Source organism: Leptopilina heterotoma, unplaced genomic scaffold (genome assembly GCF_015476425.1).
Source record: "Leptopilina heterotoma isolate Lh14 unplaced genomic scaffold, ASM1547642v1 Lhet_24, whole genome shotgun sequence".
Taxonomy (NCBI): domain Eukaryota; kingdom Metazoa; phylum Arthropoda; class Insecta; order Hymenoptera; family Figitidae; genus Leptopilina; species Leptopilina heterotoma.
The window spans coordinates 2,032,406-2,058,309 of record NW_025110956.1 but is presented as its reverse complement, the minus strand read 5'-3'; the positions used below and the strand labels follow the sequence as shown (position 1 = coordinate 2,058,309).

General features: G+C 26.4%; 2 protein-coding genes across 2 annotated transcripts; one reads left to right on the top strand and one right to left on the bottom strand.

Annotated features, from left to right (window-relative positions):
- Nucleotides 1-666: 666 nt before the first annotated feature.
- LOC122502990 lies at nt 667-8,195 on the bottom strand. Its single transcript, XM_043613367.1, has 3 exons — nt 7,922-8,195; nt 4,161-6,569; nt 667-3,186 (listed from the first exon to the last, which is right to left on the bottom strand). The coding sequence occupies exons 2-3, from the start codon at nt 6,467-6,469 to the stop codon at nt 894-896; spliced, it is 4,602 nt and encodes a 1,533-aa protein (XP_043469302.1). The 5' UTR covers nt 6,470-6,569; nt 7,922-8,195; the 3' UTR covers nt 667-893.
- Nucleotides 8,196-8,840: 645 nt separating this feature from the next.
- Nucleotides 8,841-17,107, top strand: LOC122503015 (ubiA prenyltransferase domain-containing protein 1 homolog). Its single transcript, XM_043613398.1, has 2 exons — nt 8,841-9,147; nt 15,783-17,107. Exon 2 carries the CDS (start codon nt 15,797-15,799, stop codon nt 16,784-16,786), a length of 990 nt encoding a protein of 329 aa, XP_043469333.1. The 5' UTR covers nt 8,841-9,147; nt 15,783-15,796; the 3' UTR covers nt 16,787-17,107.
- The last annotated feature ends 8,797 nt before the right edge of the window (nt 17,108-25,904 follow it).

Below are 25,904 nucleotides of genomic sequence, written 5' to 3'. Positions count from 1 at the left end.
TGTTGGCTTAATATTTTCAGGGATTATTCTTAACCACATTAAAAGGAAAACAAATATATTTTGGTTCAAAATGAAAATTTTTTAGATTTAGGTGATCCGTTTGGGAAATTCTGACACTTAAAAGAAAATTCAAACCAATTCAAATGATATTTTTTTTATTTATGTTTTTAAAAAGAGACAATTCTCAATTAAATTATTATTGTCTTTTGTATGTACGAATTATTTAATTATTTATTTCTCTGCGTTTCATTGTAGTTTTTATTTTAAATAAGATTTTTAAATAATTTTGTTGTAAATTCTACGTATAAAAAAGTGAAATTCAACGTGTTTAATTTTTTGAATGCGGGAATATTTTGAAAATAATAGGTAATACTTGGTAATAATTGGTAATACTTGATAATAATGATAATAAGTGGAACAGGGAGTCAAGTGTACACTATTTTTACTAGTAAATTCCCCCTCGATACAGAATAAATCAATTATTAATATAGAAATAATCTTTTTATAAAATAGATTTTTGCTAGACATAAATTTTTTAAAAATGTTAATAATATTGTCTGATATTACAGAAAAATGTTCAATAATTATAGATCAAAACATGAGCATTGAAAAGTTATACTAAACGTACGAAAACGATCGTAGGGAACGTTAGGAAAAGTGAAAAAATCGAATTTTAAAATATATTTAATAAGAAAATTCTTCTGAGGGAAGCGCTTCATTCGACGGAGACGATAGTAATAATAAAGATTAACATTGCAGACGAGACTTAAAATATAGAATACATTTTTCAGAATGTTTAGAGAATTTCCAATTATTATATTTAATTTAATGTTTAGAAAATGAAAACACTTAAAACGCAAAAGCTAATTTTCTCTTAACACTGAAAATACACTTTAAGAACAGGCCGCTGAAAATCTTCTCAAATCAACTGCTGAAAGATATTGAAAAATGTGATCCATATCGGAGATTGAAATTCGAATTTTGTAATTTCTTCCAATCAGATTGTACATAAGATTCACACACTCGTCCACTAAATCATTTCTCCTTCTTGCCATTTCAATTCTGACTTTCAAAAATACAGCATACGCCGGAAAATCGCTGTAGGAAGATTCTAGGCTTTGAAGAAAATTCTCGTTCCTCGTGTACTTTGCAAGCTTGTTGACTGATGTAGTCAATATATCGTAGAAAGTGATATTTAAACCCTCGTGAACCTTTGTTTCCTTCATGCTGACTTTTTGCTCTATACACTTCATTTTCCAACTCCTAATATTGTATCTTGGCCAATTCTTTAACTTTCTTAGATAATAACTGTCGGTTAACAACACTAAACGCGCCACTACCAACTTCAACAAATTTTTCTCATCTACTTTCACTTGAGCATAATCTGAATCGTAGGTAATTTTGGGTTCAATATTCCTGAGAGACTTAATGTTTTTCGTGTAACCAATTATAAGCGATTCGCACTCCGAATTGTCAAAACCACGTGCTTCAACAAATCCACATGATCTCGAATCGTCATATTCAATCAGTGAGTATAAACATTCTGGTGAGGACGTTAATCGATATGCATTCAAGGCAAATCTTGAAAGATTCTTGATTTCATTATCAGATAAGTAACTAAATATACATCTTAGAATATCGGGACGAAATTCTGAATTGCTGGCGTTCGTGTCAAATTCATTGTCATTAATTGTCATTCTTATACGACATGCAGTTGTCAGTAATTCCTGATCGATTTTTTTCATCACTCTTGGAGTTAACAATTCTGTAATTTTCACCAAATTTTTAAACATTGAAGCAGTAACGGTCACAGGATGTAATGAAGGACAAAACATTTCTAAAGCCTTTAATAAAGGTGTCCCATTACTGTAATCGCTCAGTTTAATGTGAGGATCAGCACCCTTTTCTAACAGAAATTTGACAGCAGTTGGTTGTAATGCATATGCTGCAAAATGTAATGGGGTGTAATTTCCAACAGATTTTGAATTAATGTCAGCTCCGGCTTTCAATAATAATTCCGTTAATCTCGTATTCTCAAATGTTGCAGCAACGTGAAGAGGTTTTATACCTTCAAATTCAAGGCAACCCTCGAATGAAAAGCCCTCACTTAGAAGAATTGCCAGCATATCTTCGTCGCCATTTTCAACCGCAATGTGAACGGCTAATTTGTCAGCTTCAGAAGTAGGTTCGCATTCGTCTTCTGGATTACTTACAATTGCTTTGACGAGTTCCACTTGTCCTGCGCGTATGGCCGAATGAAGTTCTGACTCATGTGAAGAGGTATCTGCATTCGCTTTAGAATTAGACGTTAATAAGTATTTCCAAATGTCATACTTTCTCCAACGCATAGCGCAATCTAACAAATTTTCTTTCGCTTTCACACCAGCATCAATTAAATATTTCAAAATATCTAAATATTTATACTTTAAACACGTTTCTAAAAGAAGCTTCCCATCCTTCTCTATTATTTTACTGTTTTTAAATCCATTTTTCATCAGATATTTTACAACTTCTAAATGACCAAATGACACAGCTGATACAAGAGGACAGTTTTCGTTGGTTACAGTACTGAATTCGTCCCATTTTTTTGTCTGTTGCTTTTTGAATGCTTCAAATATTTTAAAATCGACTGTGGAATGGCGTTGAAGTTCGTTACAACATTCTTCACTCAGAAAAGAGCCATTTTTAAACAGAAGTTTTGCCAACTGAACGTTTTGTTTCGATATAGCAAGATAAAGAGGCGTTCGTCCTTTACCATCTTTGACATTAACAATCGCGCCGTTTTCCAGAAGAGACTTTGCGAACTCAAAGCGATCATTCGCTGCAGCGTGATGCAGTGGCGTTTCGTCCCTGTAATTTCTCGAGTTGACATTAAATTCTTCGACTAGCAAATCGAATACTGCAGCATGGTTTTCCCTCACTGCAAGATGCAGAGGAGTGTTGCCGTCTGCATCGCGTTTTGTGAAAAGTCGAACAATTTCTTCGTGTCCTCTGGCTGCCGCTACGTGCATCAATGTTCTCCCACAAATTGTTTGCGTCGCAGAACTTTCTGCCAGTAAATTGCGAGCAATATTTAATTTACCATCATGAATGGCAAGAAATAGTGAATTGTAGCACGAAGAGTCATTATAGTCACTTGACGTGTCCATGATCCTTCCATTAATAGTTCTGAAACAAAAATTGTAACTATAATTGTATCAGGCGATTAGAATGAGTAAAAAATATTTACATTTTCAAGAATTGTTATATTATTCCAACCAAATGTGACACGCTCTCAAAAGAAGTACCTAAGAAGCACTTTTTGACAATTAATACTTTTGTTTTTCTAGAAAATACTATTTATATTAATATTTTATTTATTTCTGATTTTCAATTTGTTCTCTCAGCGTAAAAGATTACGAATCTGAACTTAGATTTAAAAAATTCAAAATGGTGACCCCGAAAACCCCCGAATAAAAAGTTTCAAGCAAATTTGACCAGAGTTATAAAAACTGTTCACTATTTTCAATTGTTTAAATTTGACTTTAGATTCCTAATCAGCGATCCCAAAAACCATTGAGTAAGAAGTTTTAAGCGAATTTGAAGAAATTTTGAATAATTAGATTTCGCTATTTTCTTATAAATATTGTACCTATTGTTTACAATTATTATAATCGCATTACACGGAAAAAAATAGTGTGCTAAAAACACATAAGCGAAACTGTTGTGTATAATGCACGCACGTTGGGTATATTCACGCACACCACCATGCGTGATTTGCTTGGAATCCATACTATTTTCGCATGGTGCCTTAGCGAAAGCCACATGAGCCATGGCTTTTACTACAACACCATGCGAAAATAGGATGGATTCCAAGCAAATCACGCATGGTAGTGTGCGTGCAATATACGCAACAGTTCGCTATCTGTGTTTTTAGCACACTATTTTTTTCCGTGTATGTAATTTTTTATTTTTTTTACAAATAGTTCTTGTCAATATAAGAACATCTATTTATTTTTGGTAATAAATTTAATTTTTTTCATCAGGTATCCAATATATTTTATTTGTTTTTAACAAAATATTCCCATTCTATTACATTAAATTTAACATAAACAATGTAGAAAATAATGCAAATTGTAGATTCGTAACTATACGAATTAAACATACATAAATAATTTTCTTATAATCTGAAAAAATTTTTTGTGTACGCTGCTGAAAATCTTCGTAAATCAAATACCGAAAGATACTGAAAAATTTGGTCGATATCGGATTTTGAAATTTGAATTTTGCCATTTCTGGCAACCAGATGGAACATATGATTCACACAATCGTCCATTAAATCATTCCTTATTTTTCCTTTGTCGATACTGACTTTCAAAAATTCAGCATACGCTGGAAACTTTGTGTAGGAAGACGCGATGCTTTGAAGAAAATTCTCATTCCCCGTGTATTTTGCGAATTTGCTGACTGGTGAAGTTAATACATTGTAGAAAGTGATATTTAAATTCTCATCAACCTTTGTATTTTGCAAGCTAACTTTTTGCTTTCCGCATTCCTTTCTCCAATCGTTTAAATTGTGTTTCCTACAAAATTTCGACACTCTCGAATTATATTTATCGATTATCAGTACCAGACGCGCAACTATTAATTTCAAGAAGACGGTCTTATCTTTTCCGTGCAGTTGAAAAGATGCATCGTTCTTAAATTCAACATCTATATTTGTGAGATTTTTAACACTGTCGGCGTAACTAATTAAAAGCAAATTACACTCATAGGAATTTTTCCAAAGTCGTATTTCGATATCAGAACAAGATTTAAAATCATTGTATTCCATTACAATTTGCAAGAGTTCAGGAGAGTCAATTGATTTATCCTCCTTTCCATTCAAGGCGGATAGGGATAAACTTTCCACTTGATCTTCTTTTAGGTAATTAAATATGACTTTAATCATTGCAAGTTGAAATTGTAAATTACTGCCATCTTGCTCTGATTTGCTCGCTTCTTTCGATGTCTGTCCATACGAATTTAAATCACTTTTGTCTCTCGAAACCTTCATTTTGATTGCGTAATGCCAGTAATCTGGTTTTACTTTTACTTTTGGGATAAGTAATTCCATAACTTTTAAAAATTTTTCATACGTTACAGTAGTAATGGTTGGACCATTTCCAAATCGTCCGGTAAGCATATCTAATGCAAATTCTAATGGTGAGGAACCATAACAACACCTTTTAGAAGGATCAGCACCTTTTTCTAATAGAAATTTAACAACATTCGGCTGTATTGCCCCTGCTGCGTAATATAATGGGGTGATTTTTTCTTGAACTGTTGAATTAATGTCAGCTCCAGCTTTCAAGAGTAGTTCTACTAATCTCGTGTTGTCGAATGTTGCAGCAACGTGAAGAGGTTTTATTTCTTCAAAACAACCTCTAGAAGGAAAGCCTCTATTTAAGAGAACTTCTAGTATATCTTCATCGCCATTTTCAACGGCAATGTGAACGGCTAATTGGCTTGTCAGAGAGTCAGGTCTGTAATAGTTTGCTGGATTGTTTATGATTATTTTAACAGTTTCCACTTGTCCTGCACGTATCGCCGAATGAAGCTCTGTTTCTTGACAACATGTACTTGCATTCATTTTAGAAGTAGACCTCAATAAATATTTCCAAACGTTATAGCACTTCCAAACTAAAGCCATAGGTAAATAATTTTGATCTGTTTTCATACCCACGTCGACTAAATATTTTAAAATGTCGGCTCGGTCTGGTTTCACACAGTATATAAGTATTTCACAACGATCTTCAGTGATGGTTTTAACATGTTTATCGCCTTTCTTCATCAGATACTTTACAACTTCTAAATGACCTTGATTTACTGCAGCTTTAAGAGGACAATCGTGGATTCCTCCGTAACTATCGACTGTTTTACACCCGTTCGTCATAAGCAATTTAACGATTTCCAAATTCCCGCTTTGAGCAGCACAATATAGAGGTTTAAATTTGTTTAAATATTCTTTACTCATGACTGCGTGACTATCAAACAGAATTTCTGCTAACAGAACGTTTTGATTTGTCAGAGCCAGGTGAAGAGGTGTTTTTCCCTCATTGTCTTCTACGTTAACCGTGGCACCATTTTCGATAAGAGCTAACGCAAATTCAATTCTACTATCCGCTACAGCAAAATGGAGTGGCCGTTCACCCCTGTTATTTTCCGCGTCTACATTGCATTCTCCGACAATTTGATTGAACACCTCCGTCTGGTTTTCCTTTATCGCAAGGTGCAGAAGACTGTTTCCACCTCTATCTCGTTTCGCAGTCAACAGAACCATTTCCTCCTGTTCTTCGGCTGTATGCATTGACGTTTCTCCACTCTCTGTTCCCTTGTCAGAATAATGTTTAAGAAAAGCTTGAATAAGATTCAATTTGTGAACATGATCAGGAGAAACCAGTGGGTCACTTCCATCGGAAGGGTCACTGCCATCATTCGAGTTATCCATAACCGCAAATGGATAAATTACAATAAGTACCGAACTGTTGGAATTTCCGTTGATGAATGTCACACTTTTAAATAGAATTAGTATGAGTCGATTATAAATTCTGTAACAAAAACCATAAAACCTGCTTTATCTTTTTAGTGAATACACTTTATTTTTAAAACAAATGTTACAAATAAATAAAATGCATTAAGTATATTAAAAATCTTTGCTAACTTTAATTAAATATATAATTTCCACATGAGGTTTCCGTTTTCTGTTTTTCAGACTTTTCGGTTTATAAGCTCCGATATTCCTTACATCTAATACTAAAAAATATATTTCAAAATTTGTATATATTCTTTTAATCGATTATCGGAATATTTATAAATAAAACACTATTCCATTAGTTGTGCAACGTTTCGATTGTCTTGGTTTGACATCATCATCAGGCCACTTTATTAAACAATGAAATATTTTTTTAAATATTAATTTACGAATAAAATCAAATTACGATTTTTACAAAAACAAAATTAATATCTAACATCTAACATTTGTTTTCTTTTTGAAAAAATCTTAATTTTATTTTTTTCTTAAATTAATAATTAAAAAAAATATTTAATTGTTTAATAAAGTGGCCTGATGATCGTGTCATACCAGTAACTAATGGAATAGTGTTTTATTTATTACTCTTCCGATAATTGATTAAAAGAATATTAATAAAATTCAACAGCGGAAGAAAGAATCAACTATATACATTACTATGGAGGGGAAATTAAATGATTTTTTAAAATTCTAATTGCAAATGAAATTGACATATTCCCTCTATGCGAGGAAAACCATTGCTCAGTAAAGTATGAATTCATATTCGGATTTGAATTTTACAGTGCCATTGAAATCGCTCTTCGCACTGTTTTACTGTAAATTTACAGAATCTTGTATTTCTAACCTCAAAAACATTAATATATAATAAACTGCTAATATGTAAATCTTAATTGCATATAAAATAATTAATAAAAACTGATTTCAGTTTTACACAAGTAAACAGAAACTTAATTTTAATTAAAGTAAAAATGATACAAACATAACCTTAAAATGTTTTGCTTATTATAGGTATACCTTTCTTCGGATCGTGTCACAAATAATAAATGTAAATTTAAGGCAGAATATTCATTAATAGGTCAAAAGATGAGTTATTTAAAATTACATTAAAGAGGACAGGATAATATTTATAATTCGGAAAAGCTATTTCCATAAGTTGTCTCCCAAAGAAATCTACAAATTGGTGATAAAAATATTGCTCTACCTTGTAGTTTTCAGAGGAATATGACAAAACATAATGTTGATAATCATACATACACATCAGTTTTTATTTAAATAAAACTTCATTTAAGGGAGAATAAACAAATATGTATACTGTATTTAATATAAATACATAAATTAACTTATATGTTACTAAAAAAGACTAATGCTTACCACAGTGCAATTTCTGGACATTATATGTTATTAGGAAACTCGAGTTGATAAATCGGGGAGAGAAAACATTCAATTCATATAACTATATATATATTGTAAAGAGATGAATTATGTAAACTGACTGATTTTTACTCCTAGTTCATTTTATAAACACAAATTTATTGTTTTTTTTAAAGGCATTTAGAAATTAACACAATTCTTTTTTTCCCTTCTAAATATAAGGCGGTACATATACGACGGTCGGCAGAAAAAAAATTTACCAAAAAATGTCAAAAGAGCCTTCACACCAAACTATAAGGGTGTATCTACAATAGTTTAAAAATCCATTTGTTTTGTCTGATTTAATAAGTAATTGCACATTTTGCATATGAATTTACAATAATTTGCTTTAAATTTAGTGATTTAAAGTAAATTCATATGCAAAATGTGCAACTACTTTGAATCAGACAAAACAAATGTTTTTTCAGCTTTTGTAGCAGAAAATCATGAGAGTGAAAAGAACAACAATGTCTATCTATCTCTTATGCACACATGATTTTCTGCTTTCGGTCACCCGGGGCTCGTCGGATACGGGTGCTTTCGGTCGACCCACCCTAAGGTTGAGTCCACAATAGAACTTTTGAAAGGAACGTAAACGTAGCGAAACAATGCTAAGTGTGAGAGAGATGGAGATATATATTCGCTATATTTGTACTATATATTAGCCGGTCGAAGGATATTTCTACATTGTCATATCCTTATGTTGAACATAACATAAATGTAAAAAAAATCAATTGTATTTTTTACGTTTACGCTATGTTCAACATAACATTAGAATATAAAAAGAAGCCTATTGTGGACATAGCCTGAAGGCTCCGTATCCATAAAAGTTTGACGTAAACGTAAAATTTCCAATTGAGAGAATATTTTTTCGTAGTACGCCGGTGCAGATAAATTGGCTACAAGATAATTTTTCGCCATCTCGTCAAAAGCTAGTGAAATACTGAAATACAACATCTGGAAAGATCAACTGAGGTTAAAACACGTCACCAAAGACCAATGTATTTTGAGTAAACAGCTGTAAAAGATCTGTTATTATATTCTTAATGTTCGCAAAGTGAATGAGTGCCGGAATTTACAAATGTTGATTAATAAGGATTACTATGTATTCAGGAAATTCAACCTTCATTGGAGAAACGTGGAGTTTATGTTGACCTAACCTCTGTTTTCTATCAAAAAAGTTTTAGGTAAATATTACCTTTTATTTTAAATTCAACAACATGTTTAATCACTTTTAGTAGAATTTACTCATAACTACGAAATTATTATTAAATATTAAATTTTATTAAATAAAAAATTCAGTACAGATATGAAGAATTATTATTTCAATTCAAGTGAAACATGAAGGTGAAAGTTTTGTCATATTATTTATTTATTATTAGACCAGTATGTTAGTAAAAATAGGGAGTTATGACTAAATAACTAAAGCTGGATAAATAAGAAATAAACGCTGTTGAGACAGTTAAAGAAAATGCACAAATGACGAAGTTAGTCAACTTACACTATTTTGATAGTTACATAAAATACTTATTATTCCTGCAATTTTTTATTCACAAATTTAATGATGATGTAAATAAACATCTCAATATATTATCTTCACAAAAAAATATTCTCAATTCGTTGTGTGCAAAAATTTATTAGACCAAACTAAAAATTAATTTATTTCACATTTTGTTACTCATTTAAAGTATTCTAAGCATATCTTCTGTAGTTTGGTTTGTTTAGATTATGATCTTTTCATTTTTCGTATGCTAAAGAAAATATAAAATTAAATTATTTTCGCATAATTTTGAAAGTAGAGTTTTAATAAATTGATAATTAATTGTAACTGTAAGGTCATTATTATTCAGAAGTTAAATTTCAATTCACATTTAAAATTGTTTTTTAAGTAATAAACATTTAAATTAATATCGAAAAAAGTTTTTGTGTATTCATAATTTTTTCTTATTTTAGCCTTTTGCTTATAATCCATTAAGAAATTAAATATTTTTATTTGAAAATATACAATAATATCTTCTTTAACGGTAACCAAAGAAATATTTTAAATAGTAACTTCATTAAGCTTTCACTCTAAAAATAATTAAATACTCAAAACAATGTATATTCTTTTATGTTTTAAAATAATTTAAATTTCCATAAAATTCTTCAAAAAAAAATTTAATTATTTACAAAAATCTTAAGAAAATCTTTACAAAGAATTCAATTATTTTTACAAATAATAAAATTTTTCACATGAATTCAATTATTTTCATAAATAATAGAATTTTTCATAGGATTTCAATTATTTTTAATACAATTTTAAATAAATTCCTCGAAAAATGTAATTATTTTCAAAAATTTTTTGCAAGAATTTAATTACATTTCACGAATTTAATGAAATTATTCGTTGAAATTTAAATATTTTCAGAATCTACTATTTTAATAAAATTTCTCAAAAGAATTCAATTATTATTTTCATAAATAATAAAATTTTTTGGAGAAATTTATTTTTTTTTGTAAATAGTAAAACTCATCGCAAGAATTTAATTAATTTCAAAAATTTTAATAAAAAAAAATAAAAAAAATTTCAATTATATATTTAAAAAAATATTAATAAAATTCGATGTAAAAATTTAATTATATTCATAAATAATAAAATTTTCACAAGAATTCAATTGTTTGAAAGTATTTTTATAAAATTCTTCGCAAGAATACAATTATTTTTATAATTAATAAAATTCTTCTGTGGAATTCAATTATTTTTATTAAAAATTTTAATAAAATTCTTTGCAAAATAAAATTATTTTCACAACTAATAAAACTCATCGAAGGATTTTAAATATTTTTAATGCAATTTTAAATGAATTCGTTGAAAATTACAATTATTTATCAATTATTTTCAATAATATTTGCAAAAGTTCCTTGGAAATTTTCAAGTTTACAATTCAATTTTATGAAATTTCGATTATTCAGAAATTTTCCAATTAAATATTTTGAAAATAAAAACTTCAAAGAATTTCAAAAAAATTTAATTAAACTTTTTCAAAAAAAATTAAATGTACAGAATTGCCAGTTAAAAGTATGAAAAAGTCAGATTTTCAAAGATTTTAATTTGAAACCTTTTCAAAATTCAATTATGTATTAAGAATTTAGTTTTGCAGCATGTGACATCAAACTTTCGCCATAGTTGTTGCTTTAAAATTTCAAACATCTCTCGAGCTTGTATTTTAAGCTGCATGCCTTCAGTCTCATTCTTTAAGTCTAGCTTTAAGTGTTTCGACTCTGGACCGGAAAGCCGAAAAACAATTTTTGAAAAGCGCTCTTGTGATCTCAGTTCAACTAACATTACGAAACTGACAATAATTATAATATTCATAAACGGTGCTGGGAACAGGCTTTACCATGACCTTTTCGAACCTCTAAATTCTTTTTAAAGCAAAATTATAATGTTATAATAAAAATGACTTTTCATTTTTTTTCTGAAAGCAGAAATTAGTTTACCACTTTAACTTCATTAAAATTTATGTAATTTTTTTTTTAAAAAACATTTATAAAAAAGCTCTGCGGAAATTTTGCAATAAAGCTTTTTATTCATTCACTTAATTACAGGAATCACAGTTAGTTCCATTTTTCCCCTTATTCATCCCCATAAATTAATAAAATTTCCTATAACACCTAAAATTGTGCATATTCTCTCTTTTTCCTTTCTCTTTAAGACAATCTTTAAAAAATTGTCATTTTTTGTAAGTCTGAAAAATAAAAATTTTAAAATAAATGAAATTTTCCAATTTATTATTGTTATGCAAATTACAAAAAATTTTTTTTTCAAATATAAATTTTTTAAATAATTTTATAATCAAAACTTAAAACATTCACTTATTAAGTACCTACAAAATTAATTATTACTGTTCATATTTTCAAAAATTTTAATTGAATTCCTCGAAAGAATTCAATTAATTTTATAAATAGTAAAATTCTTTGCAGGAATTCAATTATTTTAAAAAAAGTTTTGATTTTTTCATAAAATTTTAAAAAATTCTTTGAAATAATTCAACGATTTTTGTAAATACTACAATTCTTTGCAGGAATTAAATTATTTTTAATTCAATTTAAATAAAATTACACGAAAGAATTTAATTATTTTCAAAAATTTCCATAAAATTCAATTTCAACAAGAATTTAAAATTCTCTAAAAATAATTCAATTATTCTCAAAATATTTTTAAAAAATTCTATATAAAAATTAAATTACTTCCAATGCAATTTTTAAATATATTCGTCAAAAAAATTGAAAGAATTCAATTATTTTCAAAAAATAATAAAATTTTTGTGATGAATTCAATTATTTTCGAAACAACATTAATTGAATTTCTCGAAAAAATTTCATTATTTTTCAAATATTTCTATAAAAATCATAATAACAATTTAATTATTTCTTAAAATTTTAATAAAGTCTTCGAAACATTTCAATTATTTTTATAAATAGTACAATTCTTCGCAAGAATTCAATTATTTTCAATACAATTTTAATAAAATTCTTTTTCATAAAATTCAATTGCTTTCAAAATTTTCAATTAATGTTAATAAAGAAACTCCATTAGTTTAAAAAATATTCAAAGAAATTCTTCCAAAGAATTTAATTGGGATTTTTTAAAATTTTAATAAAATTCTTCGCGAGAATTCAGTTATTTTCGTAAATAATAAAATTCTTTGAAGGAATTCTATTATTATCAAATTTTTTGATGAAATTCTTTGCAACAATTCGATGCTTATTAATACATTAATTTTAAAATTGGAAATATTTGAAAAGAAAAATTATAAAATAGTTAAGAAACACAGGCTTTACAGTCTGTCCTCTATTTCCCTAAAAGCAAGTCCCCTTTTTTTAATCAGGGTGTCTAACGGTCAGGGAAGTCAGGGAAAAGTCATGGAAAAGTCAGGGAATGTCAGAGAATTTTATTGAAAGTCAGGGAAATTTCTAAAAATTTATACAAAAATTAAAATTTTTTTAACCTAAAAAAACTTAGAAGATTTTTGTCACCGTTTTTTTCTATCATTAGATATTAATTTATTGTTAAATGTCAGTTACCAAATTTTTGTCTCAAGAAAGCAAAAATAAAATTAGTAAAAGGTCAGGGAAAAAGTCATGGAAAAGTCAGGGAATTTTTTTCTCAATCCTTGTTAGACACCCTGTTAATTTTGGCCCCTAAACGTACCCTATTTTGAAAATTTCCCCTAAATTTCACCTATTTTTTTCGTCGCAGGAAATCAATTATTTTCAATAATTTTTAAGTAATTCTGCAAAAGAATTCAATTATCTTGATAACCAACAAAATTCTCCCCATAAAATCAATTATTTTAAGGATTTTTAATGAATTTCTTTTCCAAAATTCAATTATTTTGATAAATATCAAAATTCTTTTCAAGAATTCAATTATTGTCACAAATTTTAATTAAATTCTTGGCAAAATTTAAATTATTAAAACAAAATTTAATAAAATACTTTGCACGAATTCAATTATTTTTATAAATTGCAAAATTTTTCGCCAAAAATTCAATTATTTTGAAAAATTTAAATAAAATTCTTTGCAACATTTCAATTATTTTCAAAAGTGCTTCACAATTCAATGATTTTCAATATTTACTATTTTCATAAAATTTATCACAAAATTTAATTATTGAAAAAATTTTTGAGACAATTCTACGAAAATACTCAATTATTTTCATAAATAATAAAACTTCATTTACGAATTCAATTATTTTCATCGCAGAATTTCAAATATTTTTAATACAATTTTAAATAAATTACTTGAGAAATGCAATTATTATTAAAAAATTTTATTAAAACTTGAGGAAAGAATTAAATTTTAAGACACATTCAATTATTCAGTAAAACAATAAAATTCGTTGCAATAATTCAAATATTCTCACAAATAACATTTAATTCGTCGCAGAAAATCAATTATTTTCAAAAATTTTTAAGTAATTTTGCAAAAGAATTCAATTAGCTTGATAAACAACAAAATCGCATAAATTCTTCCCATAAAATCAATTATTCTAAGGAATTTTAATAAAATTCTTTTCTAAAATTCAATTATTTTGATAAATATCAATATTCATCACAAGAATTCAATTCTTTTGAAAAGTAATAAAATCCTTTGTAGAAATTCAATTATTTTCAAAAATTTAAATAAATTTCAATTATTTTCAAAAGTGCTTCACAATTCAATGATTTTCAATATTTACTATTTTCGTAAAATTTATCACAAAATTTAATTATTGAAAAAAATTTTTGAGACAATTCTACGAGAATACTCAATTATTTTCATAAATAATAAAATTTCATTTACGAATTTAATTATTTTCATCGCAGAATTTCAAATATTTTTAATACAATTTTAAATAAATTCCTTGAAAAATGCAATTATTATTAAAAATTTTATTAAAACTTGAGGAAAGAATTCAATTTTAAGAAACATTCAATTATTCAGTAAAACAATAAAATTCGTTGCAATAATTCAAATATTTTCATAAAAATAACATTTAATTCGTCGCAGAAAATCAATTATTTTCAATAATTTTTAAGTAATTCTGCAAAAGAATTCAATTATCTTGATAACCAACAAAATTCTCCCCATAAAATCAATTATTTTAAAGATTTTTAATGAAATTTTTTTCCAAAATTCAATTATTTTGATAAATATCAATATTCATCACAAGAATTCAAGTCTTTTAAAAAGTAATAAAATAATTTGCAGAAATTAAATTATTTTCAAAATTTTCGTCAAGAATTTAATTATTGTCAAACATTATTTTTTGAAAATTCTTCTCAAGAAGTCAATTATTTTCAAAAATTTTAATAAAATTCTTCTCATAAATTCAATTGTTTTCAAAAATTATTATTTAAATTCTTCTCAGGAATTCAATTATTTTTAAAAAATTTAATAAAATTCTTCAAAAAGTTTTCAATTATTTTCAACAATTGTTATAAAATTCTTTAATATAATAAATTTCATTAAAATTTCAATTAAATTTCTTAATGGAAATTAAATATTTTCAAAAGTTGTTAATACAATTCTTCCTAAAAAATAAATTTTACGAAACATTCAATATTATTTATTTTTGTATGAAAATAATTGATTTCTCGTAGAAATAAATTATTGTTTTTCGTTCTTTTAACTAACAATTCTGTGGAATTAATTTCTTTTGAAAAAGTTTAATTGAATAATAATTGATGTTATTGATTTAAAGTAGAATTTTAGTTCAAAATTCTAGAAAATGTTAATTGAATTGAAATGATAGAAATAATTTTGAAGAAATTACAGTAACAAGATTCTTATAATAATAAACTAATGATTTTATCACTGGGTTATTTTTAATTATTATAAAACACAAAGAAATGGATCCATTTCTTTATGTTTTATAATGATATTCTTATGAGTTGTTCAATTTGAAAAGGTTTGAATTTAAAATTTTTAAACATCTTAATTCCAATGAAAAAAAATGATTAAATATTTATTTTAAATAAAACTATTGATGTTTTCGACTAATTTTACTTTTGAAGAAATTTGTAAATAAATTAAATATAACATTTTTTTGAGTATCTAATAATTTTTAGAGTGAGTCGCAGAATATTCTTTAGGGTCAGGGAAAAAGTCAAAGTTGTGTTTTTGGAAATCAGGGAAAAGTCAAGGAAAAATAAAGTTAAATTTTTGTGGTCCCTTAAAAGTCCCCTATTTCCCCTAAAATACTTCTTAGGGGCATTGTGAAGCCTGTTGAAACAAAAAAGCAAACAACAACTAATTAATGAATTAACGAATTAATTATTGAACTATTGATTTTAGAATCGAATGCAAGAATGATATCGAACGGTGTCCAAAGTCATGCGCCAGAAGACAAGGGAGCTGCTTCGAAGAGCAGCCTCTCCTCGACAAATTCAACTTTGAATTCGCCTCTGATGAAGCTCTCCTCGTACTTCCTGGCGGTCCGGCCCTGGTCCCTGAGCGCCTCCCTGATGCCGACGCTGCTGGGCTCGGCACTCGCCTACCGAACGACGGGAATCGCAAGTTTCAGCTGGATCTCCTTCGTGCTGACTCTCTACACGATAATCTCGGTGCACGGCGCTGGCAACGTGGTGAACACATACTTTGACTACATTAAAGGAGTGGACAGTCGCAAGAGCGACGACAGGATACTGGTCGATCAGCTGCTCTCTAAGGACGAACTGGTGTCCCTGGGCGCGCTGCTCTACGCGGCAGGCTGCCTGGGCTTCGTCCTCTTGACGACCATATCGCCCGCGAAGATGGAGCACCTCGCCCTCGTCTACTTCGGCGGCCTCTCCTCGTCCTTCCTCTACACGGGGGGAATCGGCCTCAAGTACATTGCGCTCGGTGACGTGATTATTCTAGTGATATTCGGCCCCATCTCGGTGCTCTTCGCCTTCATGGCCCAGACCGGCTTCATCGCCTGGGAGACCATCTACTTCGCCGTTCCCCTCGCGCTCAACACTGAGGCCATTCTGCACAGCAACAACACGAGGGACCTGGAGAGTGACAAAAAGGCTGGCATCGTGACCCTCGCCATTTTAATCGGTCACACGGCGTCCCATGTTTTATACGCGTTTCTACTCTTCACGCCGTACATCATCTTCGCAGTCCTCGCTCTACGATACTCAATTTGGTTTCTACTGCCACTGATAACGGTTCCAACGGCCTTCAAAATCGAAAAGCAATTTCGTGATCCCACCATGATCCAGAGTGTTCCCAAGCAGACCGCGAGGCTCAACATGTACCTCGGGATACTCTACGTCGTCGCCTGTCTCGCGGCAGAGCCTCTTCCCTACTTATAATTCAAAAGACTTTCCGATCCGAAATGCAATTCCGAAGGGGACATTGGAAGTCGTTTCAATGGGAGTCTAAAGGCGCTGGCCTCCAGGAGATTTAGCTACAAGCGGAGTTAGACACCGAAAGAAGAGAGAGACTGGTAGACAATGACACAGGGTGTCTACTAACCGGGAAATAGCCGGAAAAAACCGGGAATAAACCACGAATTTTATGCCAAACCGGGAATGTTTCACCAAATTAAAAAAAGTTTTATTTTTGGTTTTTAAAAAATCGCTTTTTATTTCAATTTTTATAGATATATACCGTTCTCTAAATTTCAATTAGTTAAAAATAATTAATTTGATACTAAAAAATCAGTCTCACTGATTCAAATATAGAATGTAAATATATTAACAAAAAATTATCAAATTAACCACTTGAGCGGCAGGGCGTCAGAATTGGCGTCAGCGTGCAAGTGACAGAAGCGGCAAAAATGCGAAAAAGGCGTCAAAATTTGACTACTATTTTCTCATTCTGTAAGGAGATTTATAATATCACAACAAAGTATTTTTCTTTCTTAAAGTGAAAGAACAGACCTGTAAGCAAAAAAAATGTTTTTTAAAATATTTAAATAAGTTTTCAAGGATCAAAGCTAACAATATTTAATAGTTTGATATTAGTGGCGTTTCAATTTCTACCACAAAAAGTCCAATTTTTCTTCACGAAATCGAAATATTTAAAAAAGCATTTTTTTGTTTAAAGATCTGCTCATTTACTTTAAAAAAGAAAAATACTTTGTTGTGATATTATAAATCTCCTTACAGAATGAGAAAATAGTAGTCAAATTTTGACGCCTTTTACGCATTTTTGCCGCTTCTGTCACTTGCACGCTGACGCCAATTCTGACGCACTGCCGCTCAAGTGGTTAATAGAAATTTTGTGAAATTCAACTAAAGATAATAAAATTTATAAAAGAATTTCATTAAAAACTTTTTAACAAATCGAATTTTCAAAATATTTTAATTTAATAATTGATAAATAATTGAATTTTATAAAGAATCACATTCTAATGTATTCATGTTTCTTTGTGCGAAAATAATTAAAATTTTTATTACTTAATTTAAAGAAAAGATACACACTTAAATTTTTTTAATAAATTTGAATTTTTGCAAAGTTTTTTTTGAAAATTCTTAAACTAATTGAATTATTATGAAACTAATTAAATTATTGCAAGGACTTTAATTTTATTTATTATTTTATTGAATAATTAAATGTTTCGTAAAATTTAATTCTTTCGTCGACTTTTAATAATATTTTTAAGAATAATTGCATTTTTCGAGAAATTTATTTAAAATTGTATTAAAAATATTTGACATTCTGCAATGACAATAATTGAATTCAAAAGAAGAATTTTATTAAATTTTGTTTAAGTAATTGAAATTTTGCTAAAAATGTTATTAATATTTTTGAAAATGATTGACTTCTTGAGAAGAATTTCACTACTTATTTATAAAAATAACTTATTTTTTGACGACAATTTTTTAAAAATTTTGTAAATAATTTAATTTTTGTAAAAAAAAATTGAATTGAATTGAAATTGAATTCGAATTCTTTCGTCGAGTTTTAATTAAAAATTTAAAGCATTTTTTGAGGAATTTATTTAAAATTGTATTAAAAATATTTGAAATTCTGCGATGAAAATAATTGAATTCCTAAAAGAAACTTTAATATTTATGAAAATAATTGAATCTTTTCGTAGAATTGTCTCAAGTAATTTTTTTCAATAATTAAATTTTGTGATAAATTTTATGAAAATTGTAAATATTGAAAATCATTGAATGGTGCAAAGCTTTTGAAAATAATTGAAATTTTGCAAAGAATTTTATTTAAATTTTTGAAATTAATTGAATTTTTGGTGAAAAATTTTGCTATTTATAAAGAAAATTGAATTCTTGACGAGATATTCGTTAAAATTTTGAAAATAATTGAATTTCTACAACGAATTTTATTACTTTTGAAAATATAATTGAATTTATGTGATGAATATTGTTATTTATGAAAATAATTGAATTTCAGTGAAGAATTTTATTGTCTATAAATATAATTGCCTTAAAACTTTTGAAATCTATATTAATATATTTTTTTCATTAATTGAATTGTTTCGAGAAAATGTAATTAAAATTGTATTAAAAATAATTTAATTCTTGGCAAGATTTTTATTAAAATTCTTTAAAATAATTGAATTGTTTTGAAGAATTTATTTCAATTTTCTTGAAAATAATGGAGTTTTTTTAATCATTTTTACTGAAAATTTTGAAATTAATTGAATATTACGAAGATTCTCTTTTAAGTGTTGAAAATAATCGTGTTTATTATATTACTTGTAATCAATGATTTTCCTATTAAATTATATTAAAATTATTCATAGAAAATTAACTTCTTTCAAAGAATTTTATTTAAATTTTTCGAAAATAATCAAGGGAAGTTAGTCTCCGTAATTATAATTTTATTTTCAAAAATTTCTTCGCAATATATTCAATTATTTTCATAAATAGTAAAAGTTTTTGCAGAATTTCAATTATTTTTAATACATGTTTAATTAAATTCCTCGAAAAATGTAATTATTCTTAAAAATTTTATTAAAATTCGTCGAAAGAATTCAATTATTTCTTGAAACTGAAAAAAAATCTTCTCAAGAATTCAATTATTTCCATAAATAGCAAAATACTTCGCAGAAATTCAATTATGTTTATAAATTTTTTTTATTCTCCTCAAAATTTCAATTATTTTTATAAATAATTAAATTGTTCTCCACAATTCAATTATTTTGAAAAATTTTTAATGAAATTCTACGCAAACATTTAATTATTTTCATAAATATGTAATAACATTCTTTGAAAGGATTTAATTACTTTTATAAATAGTAAAATTCTTTGCAGAAATTCAATTAGTATCATTTCATTTTAATAAAATTGAATTAATTAAATTTTTAATTATAATTAAGAAGAGACAAGATTATTTTAAAAAATTGAAAAAATTCTTTATTTAATTCAATTATTTTCCATATTTTATTTTCAATTAAAATTATTTTCAAAAAAATTTAAAGAAACTTGTCAAAAGAATTTAATTATTCTTAAAAACTGTAATAAAAAATAGGAAGCCATTTGTAGATTTATTTATGTTCGAAATCAATTAAATTTAAATTTGATGAGAAAAAAAACCGGGAAAAATTAGGACAAAGCCGGGAATTTTGTTGAACGAAAATAGTAGACACCCTGACAATGAGAAGTGGTACTTAGTTTTTAAATATAAAATTCGTAACGATTTTTCTATTTTGCGACGAGGAAGAAAATTGCTATTATAAACGTGTAAGGACTTTCGTTTTTTAATTCTCTCCCACTTAAGAATGAAACGAACAATTTTTTACATTTTTTCAGACAAATATATTTGTAAAGCAATCTTATACAAATTGAGGGCTTATTGTAGAAAAAAAAACACACACACACACACACAACAGGACTGCAGTTTTCTATCGATAAATCAAAACAATCTCATATTTGTAGCTGGCTACTACATATTCGTGATAAGAATACTTTACTAAAACGTAGGTATTCTTTTTTTTGGGTAATTGGAAAATTATTCAAGAAGCGAAAATTTATTCATACGAACCTTTGTGAATCAAGTTATCGTAATTAAAGAATATCAATTTAGAGACTGATTTATAAAAAAAGTGCAATGGCTAAAAGTCGTAAAATTAGTAAAAATCTTTGTCAGTAACATAATTTTTAATTTATTTTTTAAGTTTTTAAAATAAAATTTATTACCTAATGGAACAAATTATAATATTTAATAATTTCTCTCTAACTGCAGAATTCCTTGAAAAAGTTGGTTTATATTATAAAAAGTGTATGAGGAAAATTAAAATTAATTAAAAATCGTCTCAGGCGTCTGTTGCGCCCTTACACGTTACTTAACAAATGTAAATGATTTATATAATTTTTAAGGCTATCAGGTATTTCGTTATAGAAAAATTTTAATTTGTACCTATTATTTATGAATAATTTATTTACTATTTAAATAAAAAAAGTAGGGTTGGCTTTAATATTGCAACAATATTTATCATTTTTTTTCAAATAAAAACTAATTTCCCCATATTTTGACTTACTCAGTTATTTGACATTAAAGAAACGAAAATATTTTGTTGACAATTTTTGGGGTTCTTTTGGTGAGAGTCAAATGCATTTACGGATTTTAATTTAATAAGTCTCATTTTCTAATAGGAAAATATTCGATAAGTAATTTTTTATTATTTATTTATTTTTTAAAAACTGTAAAAAATTATAGAATTTTAAGAAAATCTCAGAAAAATTACTATTTGGAATTTTTTCGTCCGACATCTTGGATTAGACATTTTGAATTTTATTCAACCCTATATTCATAATCAGTGACCATAAAAACCTACGATTAGTGATTTTTGTGAGCGTATCTCAAAATTTTTAACGTTTTGCTCGCCATTTAAAATTGTTATTTTACAAATTTTTTATTTTTAAATATGAATTTTTGAATAATTTCTTATTCAAACTTTAAAAAAATTCAATTATTAACTAATTTCGACTATTTTTAGAAAAAGTAAAATTTTGTCCAAAAATTAAATTATTTTTTAAAAAAATTTTAATAACATTTCGCGAACGAATATAATTATTTTCTAAAATTTTAATAAATTCTTCGAAAAAATTCAATTATTTTTGTCAATAGTAAAATCTTTGCAAAAATTCAATTACTTTCAAGAAAAATTTCACGAAAGAATTCAATTTTTTTCTTAATTCGTTAGAAAATATTTAAAAAGAATCCAAAGATTTTCTAAATTTTTTATAAATCCTTCGATTTAATTTTTTTTTTTTATTTTCGATTCAATTTTATTTATAAATAGTAAAATTCTTTGCAAACATTCAATTATTTTTAATCAAATTTTTATAACATTTCATGAAATAATTCAATTTTTAATGATATTATTCGAAAAAATTCAATTATTTTATAAAATTTTAATAAATCCTTTAAAACAATTCAATCTAATTTATAAATAGTAAAATTCTTTGCAAAAATCCAATTATATTCAAAACAATTTCAAGAAAGAATTCAATTTTTTTCTTAATTCGTTGTAAAATTTTTCAAAAGAATTCTTATTTTCTAAAATTTAAATAAAATTCAATAATTAAATGTTAATTCATACAATTCAATTATTTTAAAAAATTTTAATTAAAATAATAAAATTCTTCGAAGAAATTCTATTATTATAATAGCAAATTTTTTGATAAAATTCTTCGCAAGAATTCAATGATTTTTACAAGTAGTAAAATTTCTCAAGAAAATTCAATTATTTAAAGGAAGAAGTAATAAAATTCGTTGAAGAGTATTCAATTATTTTCATAAATAATAAATCGATTATTCGGTAATTCATTTTTAAATCAATTTTTATTAGAAAATTCTATAAGAATTCAATTATTTAAATTAAAAAATAAAAAATTTATTGAATAATTGAATGTTTGTTAACGTTGAATTCTTATAAAGAACTAGCTGTCGTACCCGTCTTCGACGGGTTTTAGTTTCTACCAATACATTTAAGTTTCTACCAATCTGGAAAATCAGGAAATAGCTAGGGAATTTAATTTGACCGGAAAAAAATAATAATTAGTTACCATTATAGCTATTTTAGTAGGAAAATATTACTATTTGAATCAGTGATTGACTTTTTGTTATCAAATTAGTTATTTTAACCAATTCAAATGCAGAGAACAATATTTATCAATTTGTAGTACTTTAATTAATGTATTAAAAAAATTAAATTTTCCATACAGTTTTTGGAGTTATAGTAGAGTCTAATTTGAACTAATTGTATCGCAAGTAGACCCTACGTTACGACTGCTAAAACCTAACATAAGACCTAAATTTTAGGCTGAAAGTAGGGCTTAAATTTTGACTCGGGTCTGTTTTCATAAATATTATACATCAATAAAAATTGAAGTAAAAAGCAATTTTTTAAAAGCGAATTAATATAATGAAACTTTTTCTTAATTTGATAGGAAAATTCCCGGTTCGGCATATTCCCAGCTTTTTACAGTTTTTCCCGTTTGGTAGATACCCAGTTAAATGTATTAGTATAAACAGAAAACTGTACGACAGCAAGTAATACAATCTATATTTATATGAACTTAAGAAACAGTATTTTCATAAAATAAGTAAATTTTTATAGCCATTTGTAGATTTATTTATGGATAAAATCAAGTAAATTTAAATTTGACAAAAAAGAGATAAACCGTGAAAAGTTTGGACAAAGCAGGGAATTTTGTTAAACAAAAATAGACACCGTGTTAACTTTTGTCTTTACATTGCTCAAAACATCTCTTAAAGTTAAATCTAGAGTTAAAATGAAAAAACGTTTTAACATGTAAGTTTTTGCCTAGTGGCATAATATGCTTGTATTGTATCACAGGTGACTTACAATTCTTGACATCCTGCGAAATCATTTTAATCATAAAAAATTTCCATTTTCAATATTTCTGAACTTCTTGAAAATATTAGATTGATTTGATAAATAATTTTGAATTGCACTATTTTGACATCAAAATATTAATCAGAGACTCCAAAAATACTACTGAATTATACTTCATATAGTAATTAGTATCGATTTTTTGATATACTGAAAATTTTTTTATATTTCTTGTAGGATAGTATTTTTTGCAAAATTATGATAAAATCTGACTAAATAACATATAATATTCATTTTTAGAAAGTTTAAAAGCTATCCATTAAAAATTGTGAAATTTGGAAATTTTCCATTTTTCAAGTTTTTGAAAATATTTTTATATTTACATCTTAGTTGTAGAATAGTATTTTTTGAAAAATTATGCTAACATGTAATACTCAAATATAGAAAGTTTAAAAGCAATCCATAAAAAAATGTAAAATTTTGAAATTTTCGATTTTTTGAAAACATTTTTATACTTACATATTAGTTATAGGACTTTATTTTTTGCAAAGTTATGCTATAATGTGACTAAATAACATATAATACTCAAGTATATAAACTTCAAAAGCAATCCATGAAAAATAAAAAATTTTGAAATTTTCGATTTTTTGAATTTTTTGAAAAAATTGAATATCTCCCGTTCTAATTAATATTTTTTAAATCTGTAAATTTATAAACCTTCCTTGGGTCAATACCTAATAACCTACCAAGTTGGACTTAAATCGATTCACATGTTTTTGTGTGATTGGGGTACAAAGTTTTTGTGACAGACAAACATACATACATACATACATACATACATTAAATTTTTTAAGAACATTTTTGGAATCTCTGATGTCCATAATAACTAATCATGTTAACATTTTGAAGTTTTAAGCAATGTACAGACAGACATCTGATTTTATTAATAAGGATTTTGTCAACAAATTTTTAAATAATTGAATTCCTTTAACGAATTTTAATAAAATTTTTATTACATTTTTCAAGGAATTCGATTTGTTTTAAAAATAATTGAAATTCTGCAATAAATTTTATTATTTATGAAAATAATTTAAATTTTCCCAAGAATTTTTCTAAAATAATTGAATTTCGGAGAAGAATTTTTTTTTAATTTTTGAACATAATTGCATTTCTGCAAAGAATTTTATTACTTTTGAAAATAATTGAATTTTCCAATTCTAATTTTGTATTTTAAATAATTGAATTCCTGTGGAAATTTTATTACTTTTAATTAAAAATTTTGTAAATAATTGAATTCCAGTGTAATTTTGCCAAGAATTTTTATAACTTTTGAAAATATAATTGAATTTCTGAAAGCGTTTGTAACTTTTCTAAAATTCAATTTTTTTAGTATTTTTAACTAAAATTCTTCTATAAATCTAGTATTTATGAAAATTGTAAAAATTATTCATTAGATAATTTATAAATCATAATTTTATGATAGTTGTTGAAAAATTAAATTATTTAAAAACAAATTATTGTCAGAAATAGAAATAGTTGAAGGTTTTGTATTAGAATTCGTGGTAATTTCATAGCTTACGAGGCAAACAAAAAAAACATCAAAATTCAGAGTTTTCTCATGAATTTTAAAAATTCAATTTTTTCCACTACTTTTACTAAAAATCTCTGACTTTTCCCTGTTTTCCCTGACTAATTTTACTTTCCCGGAATTTCCTGACCTGTGGCAACCGTGTAAAATAATGGACGCTTTTAAATGATCTTAGGCTTATTTCAAAGATCATTTTCTACAGAATCAGAAATAATTTTTAGTTTTCATAAATTTTATGTTTAAAAATTTTTTTCCTTCCCCTGAAAATGGTTGGTTCTCAATTTTGACCGGTACTGTAGCTTTTATAATTTGTAATACTTTTAGCTATTATTATGACAATGTGTATTGACCAGCAGGTCAATAAAGTGACCATTATTACCCAAGGGTAATAAAAAATAATTTATTGATCGCTGAAAGAATTTCGGATTTTTTTTATTATATATATTTCTGCACGAAGTAAATTTGCTAAAAAACGAAAATATTTTGTTGACAATTTTTTTATTTCTCAAAATGAAAATTACATTGATTACATTAACCCTAGTCATAGTTCTAAGTTCTATCAATAATATATATTTATCTTAATTTTAATGGATAAATCATTCATCATGTATATTCTGTTTTACAATTTTTTGTTGGTTTTTTCTTAAAATGAATTTTCTTTTTTCGACCCCTTACATTCATGATAATATGTACAAGATTTTTAAAAACAGAAGCGAAGAAACAATTATTATATCAAATTACATAATAATGTTGCACACTGCGAATTAACAATTCGCCCAAAAGTTTTTTTTATTTAAGACGAGGAAAAAATCGCACAGGAAAATATATACAGCAATTTTACTGGAATTGAAAATGATTACTTCATTTTTTATCCTTCTCTACGAATGAATTCTTGTTTAACTTATACATTAAATGTAGACAATAAAAAAATTCAATGAACAATTGGCTCAGTTGACAATAAAAATGAACCAATTTTTTTATTATTGTTATATTGTATTTACATATTATTGAAACTCCCCGATATTTTGCATCTTTTCTTTCTTTTTTTTTGACAAAAAATTTAAATATA